Genomic DNA, 18,624 nt, shown 5'->3' with positions numbered 1-18,624 from the left:
GCCATGCCCCAACAGAGCATTTCTGTCAAGTTCCTAAAGAGCTTCTAATGCACCAGTTATTCACAGGACCCTTGCAAAGAACCACGGGTTTGATATTTTATGGTCTGGTGTGTACAGTGCAGGATATGATTACACACAAGCCTGCTTCCCATCAGCTAGCACCTCGTAATCGTTAACATATTTATCCTTGTGGTGCCTCAAGAAGATGACATTGTTATTAGTCCCATTTTATAGATTCAGAAACTGAAGCTAAATGACTTGCCTTTGATTACACAAGATTTATAGTGAAGGACAGGACTGAGTCTCAGCCCTACCGGGCCCAAGCAATCCAAGCAAGGATCACACCAGAAGGACTAGATCTACGTGCAGAACCATCCTTCATCTCAGGTGCTCGTAAGTCCTATGAAATGGTTATATCTGCTCTGGGATTTGTGCCTTTCGTGTCTCAGCCTTTATCCCTGTAGGTACCTATAGGGAACATGGACGTAGATACATTACTGCATGCAAAAGCTGAGCTCATAAGTTACATTCCTCTGCAGCAGCTGGAGATGAGAGTCTCCATATCATACACTTGTACTTAATAGCACATTGAGCAATTTTGCTCAGACGCATAAGACATGCTGAGACAGTGTATTAAGAAAGGCTGAGACATAATAAGATCTTCTACTTCATCTATATCACACTGCTCTGGAAAATGTGTTGACTGATCAGTTTTAGCTGCAGTAAGGGTAATCATCAGTACCAGTTAGTTAGAGGTTGTGAGTAAACACTGCTTTCCAGAACAAACCAGCCCTTTCAGTACGGTCAATGCATTTAACAAGTCCCATTGTATCTGCTACATGAATTTGAGAAGAGAAGCCACTGCAAAAGTAAAAAAGACCTTTCTCAAACTCCTCTCAAAGCAGTCAGTAAGATGGAGGAAGGAAGTATTAGGACACACAGCTGTTTTAAGTTGAGATCTCCCCTATCCCTCCAATAGTATCACCAGAGTAACACAGCTGATAGCTCTTTCCTTAACTGAAGTGCTGTTATGGAGAAATGGGGTAGCTACCAGTTTCCCCCGTGGTAACCATAGACCTCAGTGAAATGTATTGATCTTCTAGGAGGCAAACACTGGGAACCAGCCATTCCTACCACTCAGGCTTCAGGTAGGGTGGGTGTGCAGCTGCTGCAGGTTAAGAGAGATTTGCAACAAAGAGCACTGTCACAGATATGAGGCTCTGAATTTGACCTGCCTTCCTCTCTGTCTCAGAACAGTTAAAAATCCAGGTAAATATTTGTGTTCTTCATCTTAGACCTCTGCTAACCTTTCATCACTCTGTCTCAAGCCTATCTCTGTTTATCTTACCCTCAATAACGTAAAGCTCCCTTATCTAAGCAACAACAGCCTCCCAGCATTAAGGCTTACCCATCAGCTGCCTCCTCGACCTGATGTGCACCTGAAATGTTTCTGGTCATCCCCAAACACTGTGGATTCAGAGGTCACACCGGGCATGCAGATGCATGCAGGAGCCCAGCATCTGTGAGAAATCCTGCCCAGTACTTTTGAGCCTTCCAAGTCTGGGTGTGATTTGTGCAAATCAGATGGTATAATTTTATATTTTTTTCACTGTGGCCAGCGGGACCAGCCAATGATCCAATGTGACCAACCTTCAAGCAGGGAAATACTACTCAGAACCTGAGTCAGATCAGAATCTGGCTCAATTTCATTACTATATAGTAAAAGTAAGATTATTCCTAAAGCAATAATAAAGTCACTTGAGTTTTTTTTATATAAGTACAATATCTCATATTAGTTGTTATTACACAGCATCAGCAGTTGATATAATACTTCCCCCAAAGGATTAGGCAACTCAGAAAAATTCATATATAAGGCAAATCAGAAGTCACCCACAAAATGGAACAAGAAAGGACAACTACAAGAAATATTCTCATGAAATGTTTGAATCAAGAATGAAACAGGAATTGAAACAGAGCAGAATATTGTCCCTGCCTGGCACTACAGGAAAGTGCTGATTTCATTACGATTTTACTCTTGGAACAAGAAAGCACAAACACTCATCAGAGAATAAGAAACCAAAGGAAATGACAAGATGAAGGAGTGCAGCAAAGATGTATGTCTTTCTGTATCATTTAGGTGAAACTATTAAAATTGATGGGAAAACACTTCACCAGCAACTGAAGCCTAAGAGGAGAAGGGGAGAAACCCAGAAACACAGAAGTGCAGAAACTACAGATGGCTTGAAATCGCAGGTAATTTCCTATAGATTCACTGTATTCAAAAGTTACAAATGAGAGATCTACAGGTCCACCTAGTCCCACTTAAATCACCCGTTAGACTACAGACTATTAGAGACCAGGGTGGTATCGACGTGTAATTACTGACAGAACACCTGTTTCAGCAAGGCAAGATCAAAGTCACTTGAAAAAAAAAAAAAGTCAACACTTTAACCAAAAGGTTTGTAAGTTTGAGCTTGAAAACAATATACTCAGGCAAAAATACCAGCAGTCATCTATGCCACCTAGCTCTGGATGCTGTAGCCCTTTTCAGCATGGTCCATTTTATAGGGATCATTCCAATCTGATTTCAAATATAGTACGCTGTGAACAGCAGGTTCTACAGAACAGTCAGAGCCACTCCGCATTTGCAAGGTTTGTCCAAAATGCCTCTCAAAAGCTGCACTCCTGAGTACTAGCCCATTAATCCAACCTGAACAACTCTTCTCCCTCAGTCTTTGCAAGCATTCACTGGTAGCTTCCCTCTCCCCTTGCCAAGTCTTTTCCCACCCGGCTTTAACTTTGTTTGCCATGCTGAGCTCTTCAGCTTCCCTCTGCCACTGAGTGTGTAGGGTGAAACTCACGGTGCTCGGTCGTGGTTCAACCCATTCTGTCTTTGTGCATTGATTGGAGGTAGGACAGGTTTGCTGTTAATCTCAAGCCCTCTCCGCAAAGTCTCCCTGATTTGCTCTGTATCTGCAAAGAGAAATTTTTTTAACATAGTTTAGAGTCCCCAGAAACATCACAGACATGAGGAGATATCAGGTGTGTTTCATCTAAACTCTTCCCCTTCAGAAAAGAAATGAAGAGATGCTAAGGGTTAATACTTAACTGCCCTTCCTGCACTTCCTTAGGAGTTATTTCACTTTATAAAGTCTGTTTAAATTCTCCTGGTTTGGGCTGTGATGTTATGTCAGGCAAGGAGAGCAAGGTGTTTGCTGTTTCTGTAGCTCTCACAGAACCTCCTCGCACTTCCAAGCCTTTCTACCGGAAATCATTTTTCCCATTGGGCATAACAGGAATTTGTTCCTTTACCAAACGAGTGTATGAAAATTTGAAAGGTTTTGCAATTGGCTTTGCAAACAAATCTGTTGATTAATTTACAACAAGATTCACAAAAGAGGGGAATTTTATGCAGAGTAACCTTCAGCCTCAAGCGCACGTCTGAAAATAAGCTGCAAATTATGCAGTTCAGATACAGTCTTTTTACTTCTGCATTTTTCTAAAATGTCTACTGGCCAAATACTTTCAATAGAGATCTTTCCTGCCTTTCTTAGAAGTTTCCTCATATTTTTTTGAGAAATGTGAGAATTGGGTAGACAAAAATATATCCAAATTATTTCAAAATTTTTTGAAGGATATGCAAATTTCACCATGTATACCTGTCTTTGGCTTTTCCTTTGCAAAACTGAGGAAAAATCACCTTTTTAGATCCAGTGCAGTTCAAAATATTTGCACAGGAGCCAAAAGAAACTATATATGCATTTAAATAATTTCTACTGTGGACTAAAGAACAAATAAGATACCATTTCAGTGCAAACCGTTGTTAATTCCCAGAAATCTCAAGCCCGCAAATTTTATGTTCCTTCACCCATTTGAAAGGTAACATGTATAATTTCAAGTCAGTGTAATGGCTATGACATCTGTACCCAAAGAGGGCATCTTACTGCAAAGGGGAACTCCACTGTATTTTATTTCTTCTTTCCAGAGTTCCGTATTTGCGAGAATGCCTTGAGTTCAGCTGAATCAGTGCAGAATCAGTCCAACTTGCCACCCAAGAAGTGACAATGTTAATAAGGAACAAAACCTGGGAAAATACAATTGCTTCACCTTGCAGGTGTTTACAGTCCTCGTTTCACCAAGTGCTCAGTTTAACTTTGCAGATTCAGATTACAATTTGCTTAAAAACTGAAAAAAGCATTTAGACAAAACAAGGCCAGGATCTCTTTTCCTCTCTCCTGCCTTCCTCAAAGAGGCCACACCAAAATTCATTTCACTCCCCTGAGACACACTGAGCCTCCCAATTACTTGGGTGTTTGTTATGAACTCGAAGATGCTGCATGACTCAGTGCACTGCCCAGACCCACCACAAAACAAGCCTAAAGGTCATGCCAGTGACTTGGCCCAGGACATCTTACCCTTTCCAGAAAGCCGCCGGGGCTGTGTCCCAATGCAAATGCTCCTGCTGTCTTCATCATCCTCCGGTGGCCGGCTGAGGTCATCCCAGGCACATTTGGCACTCACTCCACTCAGGTTTGAGCCATCTGTCTCAATCCCTTTATCGACTCTCTCCTGCTTGAAAAGATCCAAAACACCAAGACTTTTTTGGGTGTGGCTTGAACCTGAGCAGGAACCTACCATGGTGCAGCCCAACCTTCAGCAGCTCCTGCAGATCCCTCTTTGTGGACAGTTTCCACCCTGTGGCCCCTGTGCTTTGCTGTGTCAGCAAACAGTGACTGCACATGGAGCCAAATCTGGGAGCTGGTCGGAACTGAATAAACCTTTTCCATAGCAGGTTGATCTGAACTTCCACCCCTTACCCACTGCTTCACTACATGGCCCTGGCAGGCCCAAAGGAGGGAAAGAGAAAAGTGGAAACCTGGGGTGTACAGGGTTGCCTCTTTCAGTGTTAGCACTGATTTACACCAACTCAAAGTATTTAAGACACTACATTACACACTCCTGTATGAAGCACAGCTTGGCAGTTGATCTATTATAAGTCAATGACAACAAACCCCTGAATAACTAAAACTAGATTCTATTTTCAACCTTACCAAGGAGTCCTACAATGCAAACAGCCCATGGAGAGACTAATCATTCACAAGGGTTCTTCATTTGCAAACTGCCCAGACAGCCCCTGCTTTCCAGTGTGCTGGGGTGTCCCATAAAGGACAAATGTACAGGTTTGGATGTGCAAGGAGATACAGGTTTGTTCCCAATGTCAAAGCTTTTGCATAGCTTTCTCTATTGGCAAATAAACGAACTCCCTCCCTCACAAGCTGGACTTTCCAAGCACATAACTAGCGTTTGGGCGTCGGAAAGTGTCACATACCAACCACAAGCAGTTGGATGCTCTCAGTCACCAGGCATTTTCTCCACGACGTGCATCTGCAAGGCTGCCCTAACTACAGCCAAAACTTTCACAGGACACCACCTGCTTGGACACTGGCATCAGTCTGATTTTCCACCTGTGACCCACAAGGGGGTAATGTTGAGCTGAACAAACTCGGGGCTGAGCTTCACCAAGGACAGGCTCTTACCGCTGTCACCTCTTCCCTGGCTCCAAACCAACCTGGATTGTTTCCCCCTTTTCTGAAGGGGTATCTCTTCTGGTACTGCTCAGTGGCACCAGCAAGACCTCCATCTCTCTGCATACATCTTGGTCACCTCAAAACAGGCAATAAGCCCCAAGAAATGTTGAAGATTTGAGGAGAGAGCAGAGCTGTGTTACACACAATGCTCCATGTTACTACTCTCCAGCTTGACCTTGCCACTGGAGATGAGACATTGTGAGTATTCAGTGCTTTGCAAAATCTGTTCCCTAAGAAAGTTTCCAGACTAAACCCACATATGTTCCCCCCCCTTGCCCAACTGTGCACACTCTGCCCTAGGAAGAGCATGGCCTGTTCTTGTGATCATTCAAGAAAGGATTTGAGCAGCTCAAAGATAAGCACAGGCACTCAGGGTGTGGTTGCACAGCGGTTTAAGTTGATGTAATTTGCAGTGACTGCAGTCCCACCCTCCTCCATGTGCTCCTACCCCTTTCCTTGAGCCAACTCTTTATTTTTTTTCGCCTGGATCACCTCCCAGAACCCACTCTTTGGCCCAGAAGTAGAGGCAGGAGCCTGTGGCTGGGGGCAGGACCAGAGCAGTCTTGACTTAGACTTAAGCATTCAAAAGACTGCCTTCCTTCCGTCTCTCTCCCTGAAAGACTGTTCCTTGTCAGGATCTTCCTCCGGCGTCAGGGGAAACTGACTTCTTGAACGCGTAATAGGAAAATCTGAGAAATAATAAATCTGCTGGGATTTTCTTTTGTTATATCCTAAATATGAAATCAGTTGTATCACCCAGAAATAGAAGTTGTGGAAAAAGAAATAAAAATACATCCGTTCCTACATATGCAAACAATGCTTTAAGTGAGATTTAGCACGTGGCTCCTCCGGGAGCCCTCTGCAGTGCTCTGTGAGGACCCAGATCAGCTGGCATGGGTGGGTGTAACTTGTCAGCACTGTTATTTTTCATCCCAGTCATAGGGGAAGCATGGGAGAGCCACCAAACTTGCCCTTGAGCAGGGAGCAGAAGAGCCCAGAGGGCCCTGAGGCTCTGGTGGGACCTGCTCCTCCATCCCTGCAGCCAGGGCCCCACTCAGAGCCACAGCTGGGCCCTGCGGACAGTGAGCACAGCCTCGGGGAGGGGGAAAGGGACTCTCATCTGCAGCTCAGCTGGCTTGCAGAGCACTTCCTCAGGGGAAGAAGTGCTGCTCTGTTGGCATCCCTTGGAGATCAAGGGGAGCTGATGGAAACGAGCTGGCTTAAGGCAGCCTGATTTGCATGCCTGTTTTATAATATTTGCAAGTATTGATGTTGAAGGGGGAAAAGTCCAAAATAACCCCAACCAGCTCAGATTCATCTGTGGCAATTCACAGTTTTACCCCATCTTTAGCCAGCAAAGATTTGCTTGGACTGAGGGGCTGTTCTTCCCTTGAAAGGGCAGCCTGAGCAGGAGGTTGGAGGAGCCCAGGGCAAAGGAGGTTCAGCTCTTTTCCTTCCTCAAAGGATGTTTCTGTCCTATTTTCCTCTCAGCATGTGGGAGGGATGCTCTGAGGCTCTTATAAGTCATTGATCCCTTTTTAAACGAGCCAGAGCACTGCAGTGTGACCCGCAGAGCAGCAACCACAACTCAGGAAATTCAAATCAGCTTTATTCTCTTCTGAGATATCTGTTAAACAGAAGCAAAGCACTGAGAATCAGTGCAGAGCTGGGGACTGACAGGGATTGTTTGACAGTGCTGCCAGAGAAATCTGAATGGCCTACAGGGAAGCCTTGGCTGAACAGAAAACAGCCAGCCCTTGCCACAGTGTTAATTGCCGACATCCTGGGATGACATCTTAGTTGGGATCCATTCTCAGCAACTCCGAACAGAAAGTACAGCTGCTGCTGCCAGGGCTGGGTTTAGGCCTCAACCAATTCCCACAAGAGACAATGCAACCTCCAAACAAGCTCTGCCTGCTTCCCAGGCAGACAACATGCTTGCTGGCTCCGGGAAAGTTGTCCATTTTCTCTGCCTGCTCCCTCCCTTCCCTCCACCTCTCTTCCACTGCTGCCTTTCTGGTCTCACACACCCTGTACCACCACTAAGAAAATAACACTTTATTCTTTCCCCACTAATTAGAGCAGGAGGCACATGAAGTGGCTGAACCCAGCCTGGCACAGCCTTGCTCCCTGCACTCAGCAAAGGCTCTTTGCAGGACCCAGCAGTGGGTTTTGCCCTATGAATTCCCAGGGGCTGCGGCAGCAGAACAGGAAGGAGGTGTGCACACACACACCTGCACATATGGACTTCTGCAAGGGCAAGCAAGAACAGAAACAGGAATGTCTTCAGTGTGAAGAAGTACGGAAGGACCACAGACATAGCAGCTTTCAGCAGCAGGACGCACTGGTGAGGCAGAGGTACTCTTCATTTGCCTTAACTTGCCTTGGCTGACTCAGATTCCAGTAAGCTGAGCTATTTTTCATTTACAGTAAATTGAAGAAAACCCTGTTATCATTAGGAATCACCAGCGTGCAGAGAACAGAAACACCTCCAGGAGAGGAGAGGGCAAAGTTTTGAAGAGCCTAAAAACTTTATGGGTCTTGCAGTTGTATTAGCTCCCATATTGTGGAACATTTGCTGAACATTTTTTTCCTGTGTTTCTCAGACTGGGGTTATTTTAGAGGAACAAGTCCTTAAAAACAGTAAAAGTAGAATTTGGTTTTGTTCTTAAGCTTTCAAAATAAAAGATGTTGTGAGGCAACTGAGGGTAATCAGATGCAGACATGCAGACCATGAGCAAACGCAATAGCTTGTACAAAATGTGCACATATGCACGTGCCCTACCAGGCTAAGCCATAAGTTCTCTGTTAAAGGCAAATACTCAGTGATTCACTGAAACACGGCCAGCACCACACTGGATTTGCCTGTGACCCATGTACTCCAGTACCATAACTACGCTGAAGGGATGCAGAATTGTCCCCTAAATACATAGAAGTCCACAGAAGAGTAACCTCTCCATAGAGGTCCTATTCTGATCTTTAAATGTCAGAAATTAACTTGAACTCTGAAGAAGAAGGTTCAGTATTTCTTCCTGCATGGATTATTAATAACTGCATGTGATACTTTTGGCTTCCCATTATTTCTCAGACCACACTAACTACTTGGCCTCAGGTGTCATCCTATGGGAATAAGCAACACTATCACATTTACTGTGAAAAAATAGGACTTAGGTGGGTTTGAGTTTTTTGTATGTTATATCACCTCATGCTTGCATATAAAAGAAAGGAGGAATTTCCTGATGTACCATTTTAAAATATTTTATTTTTCTATGTTCTGTCATCTTCTATTTTCCTCCTTTCTAAAACATCCAGTCCAAATCTTACCAATTTGTTTCACATAGGAGATTCTGTTTTCCTGGTCTCCCTTCTCTAACTTTTTTCCTAGACCCGCCATCCACCTAGGGCTGGACATGTGTTCTCTTGAACCACCTCTGAGAGGGAAAAGAGTTTCTAGGACTTTTACAGGATTATTGAAAACACTGAGAAGATCAAAGCACCTTTAGAGAAGATAATAGAACTGTTGTATATCATTAAACCAATTCTCTCTGGCTACTAAAAAAGACACGACATTTTACAAACTAAAGACATACTTGCAGATGTGGGTCAATCTCGAATATTGTCTCCCCTCTTCTCATATCTGTTATCAACCAGGGGCCTCCAGCTCTACAAAGAAAGACAGATAATGAACCAAACAAGTCCTTTAGCTCCTTAGAGTCCTTAGAACTCCCCAACAGGGTCCTCAGAGTGGAGCTGTACCGGAAGGAAGACAGGAAGCTTAAAACAAACCTAGAAGACCCTTTATGCTGTATATACCTCCCATAGCATGCATTTACCCTTTACATTTCCCAAATACTTAATAAAATTACTTAATACTTAATAAAAGCCCTCCATGACCTAGTGGTTAATCTGCTTAGTGTCTGGCACCAGCAAAAGTTGCAGAGCAGTCAGGACTGGCACAGGTTATCATGCCCTGTGCAGGCCAACTTAGTCATACAAGACTGAGCTGGGTTTTAATCTTTACAGGTAAATGAATTGGGACTGAGAAGTCCAGTGTAGCCTGGGTCTAAGACAGATAGGCAAGGCATGAGGTCAAGATTTATACCTCTATTATGTATCTAAAGATAGAGCAGGGTCCCAGTGGGACTGCACTTTTTGCCGAGATCGTCAGTCAAGTTTGGTACCATAAAGAGTTTATTGCTCTGATAAATACCCTTGCAAAAGGCATTTTGCTCAGTTGGTACTTAATGGCCACGTACTCAGATAGTTCAGGAAAATCTTTGTTTTCATTTCATTAGCAACAGAAGTTGGAAGGGTCAAGATGTTTCCTGACAAAGGTGATAGAAAACAGGTTACTGTGAAGATGAACTACTAGGAGACTTTGCTTTGGGTTTCAGTGCAGCCAGACTGCAGAAGTCAGCCCTAGATGGTGCTTTCTTCATTTGAAGTCAAAACTTAAGTCTCTTGGAACTGCCATAAAAAAATTCATTTTTTTCATGAGACACTTTGTTATTGCAGTCAAAAGCCCCCTCCTCTGGCCCAGTCTGTGTTAGTCTCCTAAAGCACTTAGAGTGGGAGCAAGAAAAGTTAATGTTTTATAGTTTTTCAGATGCATTGATAGCCCCTCTTTTTTCACATCACTTTGGAAGCTGTGAATTATTAACTGCAGAGGTGTGACCTGCTTCAGTTCCTCACTGGGATGCAAGAGAATTTTACCCTGACTCCACATCAATGGCTTAGTAGTTTGCATCTTTGCCTTCAAATCATGCACATTTGAGACTTATTTTATCCTTGGAAAGGTGCTTGTACCACAGCACAAAAGCCAAAACCCAACATGAGAACAGACTGAGGAGAGGGGTGCTATATCTGCACTGACTTAGAGGAGCCAAGGGAGCTTCAGAAAGTGTTTATTGTCTTAGGGACCCAGAAACAAAGCTTGCAGCTGGACAAATACACTCTACTCTAGGGCATTTGCATGAATTATCGGCACTTGTGCCTAAAAAGGGAAAAGTTCAAGTTTAAGAAGTCCAGCTTTTCCAAATAATCAATCAATTCAAGGCTATTGTGACACTAGAGAGTGTACTATTGTGCCCAAAAACACACATACAGAAGTATTTTGTTTAAAAAAATGTCTTTTGAGCTACAATCACATGGCAACAACTTCCACTAAATTTAATAATATTTAAACAAAACACCTGCAAGCCAAAAAGGCTTAGCTGCAACCTGGCACCCAATAAAGCATCAACATATCATTTACCATTTAAAACCCATCTCCTCCATAACCCAACAGCATCTTTGTTATTTCTCCCATGGTAAAACAATGAACTTCACTTGCATGAATGCTCCTCCTGTTGCAAATTGGCCCACCAAGAGTGGGACCAGCTTGAGTGTGACTTTCTCACTTTCAGACAGTACCCAAGCTTTGTAAGCCAGACCCTCTCCTTCCTTTCTTTTGAACTACACAGAAAGGTCACCAGTAACAGTTATCCCAGCTCTCTCAGGAAGAACCAATGAGAAAACCCTGGAGGCATAAGAGGGAGGAAATTAAGCTTTCAAGACCTCATTCTGTTTCACCCTGAACATGTGGACTTCCACATGCATTAATTTGCCATCTAAGTGTCTGTGCGTGAGAACAGATTTGCAATGAATTCCCATCTCTTGCTACAGCACAGATTAAATAAGTGTCATCAACAAGTTAAAGACTGTTAATAAAAATAAACAACTGAATTGTTCTCTATGGAAATGCTCCCCTATATGGGCTACATGACCACTTACACTGGGACAGTCCGAAGCAGTTCCAAGATCCCTTGACCGTTCCACTGCTGAGCCGCATGCAGTTCCTCCGTGCAAACCCCAACAATCTGGAATAAATACAAACAGAGATACTAAATTGGATGGGAACCATGCAAGAACTGTAGAGAAAATATACCACATGGTACTAGATCAAACAGTACAAATACAGAGAAGTGCCATTTCTTTAATCTAACCAGATGAGTGAGGACAAATGGAGTCTGAGACAACAGTGGGATTCTGCAATTCCTTACGCTCTCTCTACACTTACCCTGTGAAGCACCTCAGTCACGTAACAATCTTTCACAGCATGTGTGAGCTTAACTATGAGGATGGTCTGGTGACAAATCAGGGTTTATACACTAGCCTGCTCTGACTTTTCAATCTAGTCCACACAAGACAGGACTGAGCAAGACAGGTTAGGGTCTGAGCACATGCAAACACTGCTCTTTCAGCCAACTGCTAGGAGCCAATGCACGAGCAATCGGAACCAGGCAAGGGACTTGCTGCCATACAGGACTGCTTTGGTGCTCATAAAATCCTTGACCAACTCAATTTGCTGACTGGTTACATCTTACCCAGCACCATAAAGTAAAGCTGCTTACACACCACATAATCCACTTGTCACTGCAGGCAACTGCAGACTTCTGTCTTCCTGTATAAGGCAGGATGTGTTTGCTTTTCAGGATAGGAGCTGCCACACTGAGCCATACCAGATGTCTCTCTCACAGCAGCTGAGATCAGCCGCTTCAAATGAAGGGGTGAAACACCCTTCAGCTGATAGGGGAAGGCAATTTCTTCCTGCTTTATCAACCTCTGGCTTGTGCCTTTGAGCACAATGATTCACTCGGAGATGAAAAATTATTTTATCCACAGCCTTCTATTTTCTTCCTCAATATTCTAAGCCTTTTCCAACAACACTGAATTTTTGGTCAAAATCTGTTCAACTGATGTTTTATCAGAAAATAGGAAAACTAACAACTGGAGAGCAGCAAGCAGAAGCGCACAACGTGCCTCTGCTGCAAGCACGTATCTGCACTGATAGAGATCTGTGTGGAAAACCATTAACGTCAGCATGTACCCAGCTCTGCACACCCTACCTCCCCTGCCCCTTGCAGAGCTCACTTTCTCAGGATCCAGCCCTTGGAGATGCATTTCATCCCCACCCATCTCCCAGGCTTCCTCCATCAACAGCCTGAATCACCCTTGCTTCAGGACACCCCTCCCTGGGCCTTCACTCAATAATTACACATAAACAACAAGATTCTAAACAGGAAATTATTTTGTGTTCATTCTTTGCTTTTTGCAATCATTTATCCTCATGGGTCAAAATAAATCCATAACAACAAGCATCAAACAAGGGGGAAAAACAGGTCAACTGTATGTGTTGTGGAAGATTATAGAGTCCAAGGGCCTCAGGATGAAGCAAGTTGAATGTCCTTTGATCCAGGACAGCTGGGCACTATAGAAGAGATAAGGACTAATGCAGCACAAACTGGAGAGTCAGCCAGGAATTGCCCTGCTTAGCTTGGCACCCTGCCTCTCCTTCCAGGTCCCACAACTCACCTTTCATTAATTAATCAATCTCACACCTATTTCTTTCTTGTTGATAAAACACAGACTTTTGGGCACCTCAGAAAACTCAGGAAGTTCTCTGCCCTTGCACAGCAGTTGCCTTGTGCAGGTTTGTGGTAACAGAGGTTTGCCTTACATATTGCAAACTACAACCAAAGACAAATGGGAGCAACTTGAAGCTTAAATTGTAAAATACAGACACTTGCATTTTCCCACATGGGTGGGAAAATGGATGGAAGCTTTTCTACCCATGGGGAAAATCCCCATGGATGGAAGCTTTTCTACCAAGCAAGGAGAAATTAGCAGTTGGTATGAACTCTTCCACTAAGGTTATTAACTCCATATGCAATTTAAAAGTATCCAAAGCAGTCTCTATCTCAGAGACATCACTGAGAAGAAGGACTTTGGGAAAGCAAGCAAACCTGTTTGGCCACAGAAGCTCCTCACACTGAACAGCAGGGTTAACTCACAAGGGATTTTTTTAAATGTTTTGTTTGTAAAGCAAACCTGAACATTTTTTAAACAGTAGATCAATGCAGAAAAACTCAGTTTCTAAAGAATCTTTGTGCCAATGCTGCCATTAAGTACCGCTAAAGCAGCTCCAAGCTCTTCCTTTTCTAGAACTCAAACCAATGGATCAGTTACCGATACTATCATAGAATCAATTTGAATTTATCTTTACATTAGTTTTTAAAAGTGTTTCGTTTAACATTTTTTCCTACACTCACGTTTGAAATATCAGAGCAGTAATCTAATATTCATTTCCAGGTGGGGTGTAAATCTTCTCCCTATCTCAAGACCTCTGTCTTAAGAACTGCATGTGCCGTTGCTCAGTCCTGGTAAAATGCTTACAGAATATCTCCAGAGTAACAGCTCAAAGATGAGATCCACAGTAATTAAATAAGGAAGAAAGCTGGAAGACAGGATAATAAACATCTAACTTATCCCAGCTCAATGCAAGGTTAGCTGCATTCCATGCCCAGGAGGTGGCAGTCAGAGCCAGAGTCATACCTGTAGGAAAGTAACGACCCCAAAAGGAGTCTGCACTGGCTGCATCTGAGGGTCTTCTGTCAGTAACATATGCTGGATTCTAGATTCACTGTTGTCCAAAGGGCTATGCCACGATACATGGTCACCGCTGCAGAAGGTGTTTTCTGCAAGGAAGAGGAACAAGAAATATTTAGTCTGTGAAGTCTGTTAGAATATTCCTTCTGTTGGCACTTGCTCCCGACCACTGTCAGGCAGGGACCCCAAGCTGGGCCCAGGACAGTCACTGGTGGCTATTCACAGGGACTGCCTCCAGCCACCTCTGCTGAGTCTCTGAGTCACCTGAAGCAAGAGTGGAGTCTCATTGAGCCATCTGAATTCAAGCACTGTGAATTGACCACTCTTGAGTCCTGTGGTAAAAAATAGTGTCCTACCTTGATATTAAGCCCAACACAGGAATACCAAAAAATAAGATTAGTCTGTCTCTCATTTACTATTAGTCTCCTTCTGTAAGAGGGCACAGAGAGTCATTAGGCCATACTGGGTGCCCATGGGACAGCGATTCATACTTAATTTGCAGCTCTAATTTGCCACTGAGAAAATATTCTGAAATGTGAATTAAACACAAATACTACTCTGCTATATCTAATAAAAATCCACATTCTGCTGCCCAAATTGTGATGGTCTAAGTCAAAATCACTGTCTCTCCCAATTGTCTGGTGGCTTTGGTGCAGAATAATTAATATACTCCTTCTTTCTCAAACCAGTGAGAAAACCAGTAGGCTATAAATTTCACTCTATGTGTGCATCAAAACAAAGACCCAGATATTATCCTTCCTTCTTCGTGACTGTAAGCATTCCTTTCTTTTCCTCCTCTCCTACTCAGAAAGACAAAACCTCAGATAATCCCATGTTCCACAGCTAGTGCATGCCAGAAGGCACACCAGAACCCATCTGTGTAATGCTGCCCCATCACAGGAAAGGTTAATGCTTGCTTTCTGAGTGAACTAGAAGTAAAACAACCAGCCACGACCATGTTCACACCAATTAAAGCACGTTCCATTTGCACACAGTTTCCAGAGCATGTGTGCAGTAATGCTGCCCAGCCGACTGCCTTGTGCTCGGGTCTTGTGCTTGCCCCGCTCCAAGTACAGCTTTTATAGCACATACAAATAAACAGCCTGGAATCCATATTCTGCTTCTGTAGTGCTCCAGGGATGTACAGAGTACTGCCCATCTTCCTCCAAAGTCAGTGGCAGGCACAGTGCCCCTCTCCCTGACCAAACTCATCGATGAAGGCAGTCCAAGCTGCTGTCATGCTGTCCTCTCCCAAGGCCACACTTACAGGACAGTGGGAAAGGAGGCCTTGCCCACCAGAGGAGGACTAGGACTTCCACTGCAGACTGGAAAATGTTAGTGGTTACTCGAGTTGCTGTCTGTCAAGACTGGGGCATCTTACATGCTACTGACTGGGATCCAACTCAAAGAAATGCTCTCTGCCTTGCAGCTACGAGCAGATGTGGTTCTGGATCTTCACCTAACCTTCCCGCACCACATACCAATAGGACATCTCTTAAACAACTACAGCACTTATCTGAGAATCCACAGCAGCTTCTGCAGCAGCAAGAGAGAAACAGCATTTGCCAGTAATTGCAGCTTTATTCCCAGTCACATTAAACAACACACACCGAGGAACTGGGCGCTTGCACACCACCCATCATGCATCAGCACTGCCACGACTGTGTGCACGCACTTGTGCAAGGGCAGCAAGGGCAGGATGCTTTGAGGGAGCCCTCAGCAGCAGGCAGGTAAACTAAGGAGAGTTCTCTTGGAGTTGCTGTCGTTAAAAATACTCGCAGTTGTCTCCCTGACGAGCCAACTCGTGCTCGCCCACTCCTGGGTGTAATGCAGCGCGTCCTGGACAACTCGGAGTGTCTCCACTGGGTGTCCCCATTGGTGTGGGTTTGAACATTTAACTATATATGTATTTTCAGATGAATTTCCTGGACAGCACATTTGATTAAGAATTTAAATAAACTCTAAATACCATAAGGAACTTGGGCTGAAAAATGAGGCATGTAACAGAAGTGTTTTGATAAGTAAGGGAATGTTTTCCTTAGTTAAAATTAGGAAAGAAAGAAAACATAGTGAATGCAAGCTCCTTGAAAGAGTTTATCGATATGTACACTAAATTACACGCTTTCAGCTCTGTGACTGAAAGGACTGGTTCAGATATTACTTTACTTTTAGAGTTGAGGAAATATAAGCAGACAAATGAAAATATGATTCTTTTTTTTAGTATCAAAATCAGATTAAAGAAACAGTACTTAGAATGTTGGATCTTGCATATTTTCCAAGTTATGTGGAAATGTGACTGATTAATTTTTTTTTTAAATGATAAAAGCCTCTCAGTCACAGTTTTCAGGAATGAAACAAAGCCACAAAGAGCTTATTCTTGGGCCCTGTCTTTATACCACAACATTTTGCCCATCAAATGCTCACACAATTCTATGCTGATCGATCGCTGCGTTTCACTGTTGGTGCTGCTTCTGCTGGGAAAGCCCAGCCCGTTTAGAGTAGGTTTTCAAATGCAAATGTCTCTGCTGGAAACCCACCTGTTTATGTCCATGTGAACGCTGAACACTTACAAAATCTCCCTCTCCTTTGCATGCACAGGAACACCACAAAATTCACACTGACTACTCAATTAAATCACGCACAAAAAAAATTCTGCAAATAACATGAAGCCAAATTGAAACCTGTGAGAGTGCAAGAAATTTGGAATTACAGTCTGGAATTCAGCTTTCCACTTGAGGTATTGTCACCCATGTGGAATGTAAGATGAGCTCTTGTACAGAGACCATTGCAGCACTGAGAACAGCCTGAATTGCAGGACTTGTAGACACAGAAACTAAGAAGATACAGAAACAAAGGACTAGATAACCACTTTCTATTGCCTCATGCTGGAAACAGGGACAAGCATCCTCCCATCCCACCTTTCACACTCAGGTTTTCAAAACAGAACAATCAAAATCTTTTCAAGTACTTAAGTTTTAAACAATGTTTTAGCTAGAAAATCTTGAAGTTTTGATAGATGATTCCTCCAAAGTAAATTTATAATGAAATTTGCGTCTTTTACAAATGTTGAATTAGAACTTAAAACTGATAAATCCTCAAAGTCATCACAGCACAGATGGATGTGGAAAAGTCTCCTGTGGTTTTTGTACCTTTCTATCATTTGCAGTGGTGTCAATAGCACACTGTACAACCTGCCTTTCATCCACAACATGTACCATGTGCTAGTGTTTGTGACATGGACACAGGTGTTTTCATAACACCAAGAGGTGGGTAGGCACAGGATACGTGCACTTATCTCAGGTACGTGAGGAGCACAAACACCTTGCAAGGAGCAGCACACTTCAGGTAGATATGGCTAAAGACAGCTCCTTTTGTTCCCAAAAATGCATCCCCACATCTTCCATACCATGCAGACTGACTGGAGAAACAGCCTGCCATCTCCAAACTGATTTCGGGGGATCTCTGCTTTGCACTGCTATGAACCCAGCACCTGTGGCACAGTTTCTTACTGAAGCACAACAGATGTTAAGAAAGTCCCTTTGTACTGTATTTATTAATGAGACAAAATGCATTTGCATCCAGCATCCAGGAAAAGCTGAGATGGCCTTCAGTGTTTGCTGTGAAGAATGATGGGCTTCTACTGAACAAGCACCTTCTCTACTGTTCCAAAAAGGAAATGATTGGTCTGGGAGAGCAGATGCTCAGACTGGTGTCATTTGCTGCTGCAGGTTTCTGCTTCTTTGAACTTCTGTGTTATCTGAATCCACAGTAAAGCCAAAAAGAGATGTGACATGTCCAAGGAAATAACTGTATATAATGGAAGGAGTTTGATATATTCATGTAATAAATAGCAAGCTTCAAAGCAGCTGGTGTGTTCCCATGCTCAGGAGTAAGGTTGGAGAAGACTTCTATGAGCAGGAGAACTAGGGACACTCTTCTCTGCAGATGGACCCATCATTGCCTAAGGAGGAAGGACTCTGACCAAAGTTTTTACTGCATCTGTGGCATGCACAAGAGGACCCTATCTAGGTTCACTTGTGTCTAAAGTCCAGTGTGACACATCTCCACTCTTCTCCACTGTAGGGGCAACAGTGTTTTCATTTGTCTGCTCATTTTTACAATCCTTTAAACACCAAGTCTCTCCAAGAGCTCTACCACTCTGTTACGTCTGACACTGGCCAACACGTTCAAACACCATTAGGGTGGCACAGTCAATCTTGGAGGCATGAGAACACCATGACTGCATAAACCTCATCTTAGATGAACACAGCAAAAACAACAGTCATCAGAAAAAGTACCAAGACATGACCAGGGAATTGTTAAATCCGTAGGACAGGTGTCAAGGCACAGAAATGATCTAGCCATCAACAGGAGAAATTAAATAGCCAGGGAACTGAAAAAAAATATGTTAAAAATTTGAATCCAAATTATTTTAGTGTATGGATAAATTGGCAAATCCTCAGGAGCAAACTAAGGCTCTGATTTACTGCATACAAGCTGACTGCTGCTGAATACTTCTGTCTCATGGTAAACTTGAGGTGGCTACATGTTCCCTCTATGGAAGGAAGAGCTAAGCTACCTTATCTGCCCCAGGATAAATTCACTCCCT

General features: G+C 43.4%; 1 protein-coding gene across 2 annotated transcripts in view; it reads right to left on the bottom strand.

Moving 5' to 3' along the window:
- The window catches only part of SUFU (SUFU negative regulator of hedgehog signaling), a 98,522-nt gene that overhangs the window by 32,432 nt on the left and 47,466 nt on the right, over positions 1-18,624 (bottom strand). Inside the window, exons 4-8 of one of the 2 annotated variants that reach the window (XM_027647906.1) lie at positions 13,962-14,104; positions 11,361-11,446; positions 9,179-9,251; positions 4,416-4,572; positions 2,862-2,973 (exon numbers count right to left, since the gene is read on the bottom strand). In XM_027647906.1, the coding sequence (XP_027503707.1) occupies positions 2,862-2,973; positions 4,416-4,572; positions 9,179-9,251; positions 11,361-11,446; positions 13,962-14,104 (571 nt within the window). The remainder of the gene's footprint in view (positions 1-2,861; positions 2,974-4,415; positions 4,573-9,178; positions 9,252-11,360; positions 11,447-13,961; positions 14,105-18,624) is intronic. The other variant, XM_027647907.1, reaches the window with a different exon arrangement.

The sequence above is a fragment of the Corapipo altera genome, unplaced genomic scaffold (assembly GCF_003945725.1).
Source record: "Corapipo altera isolate COAL_440 unplaced genomic scaffold, ASM394572v1 56, whole genome shotgun sequence".
Lineage (NCBI taxonomy): Eukaryota > Metazoa > Chordata > Aves > Passeriformes > Pipridae > Corapipo > Corapipo altera.
The sequence above is the reverse complement of the archived record's forward strand: the minus strand, read 5'-3'. Positions and strand labels throughout refer to the sequence as shown.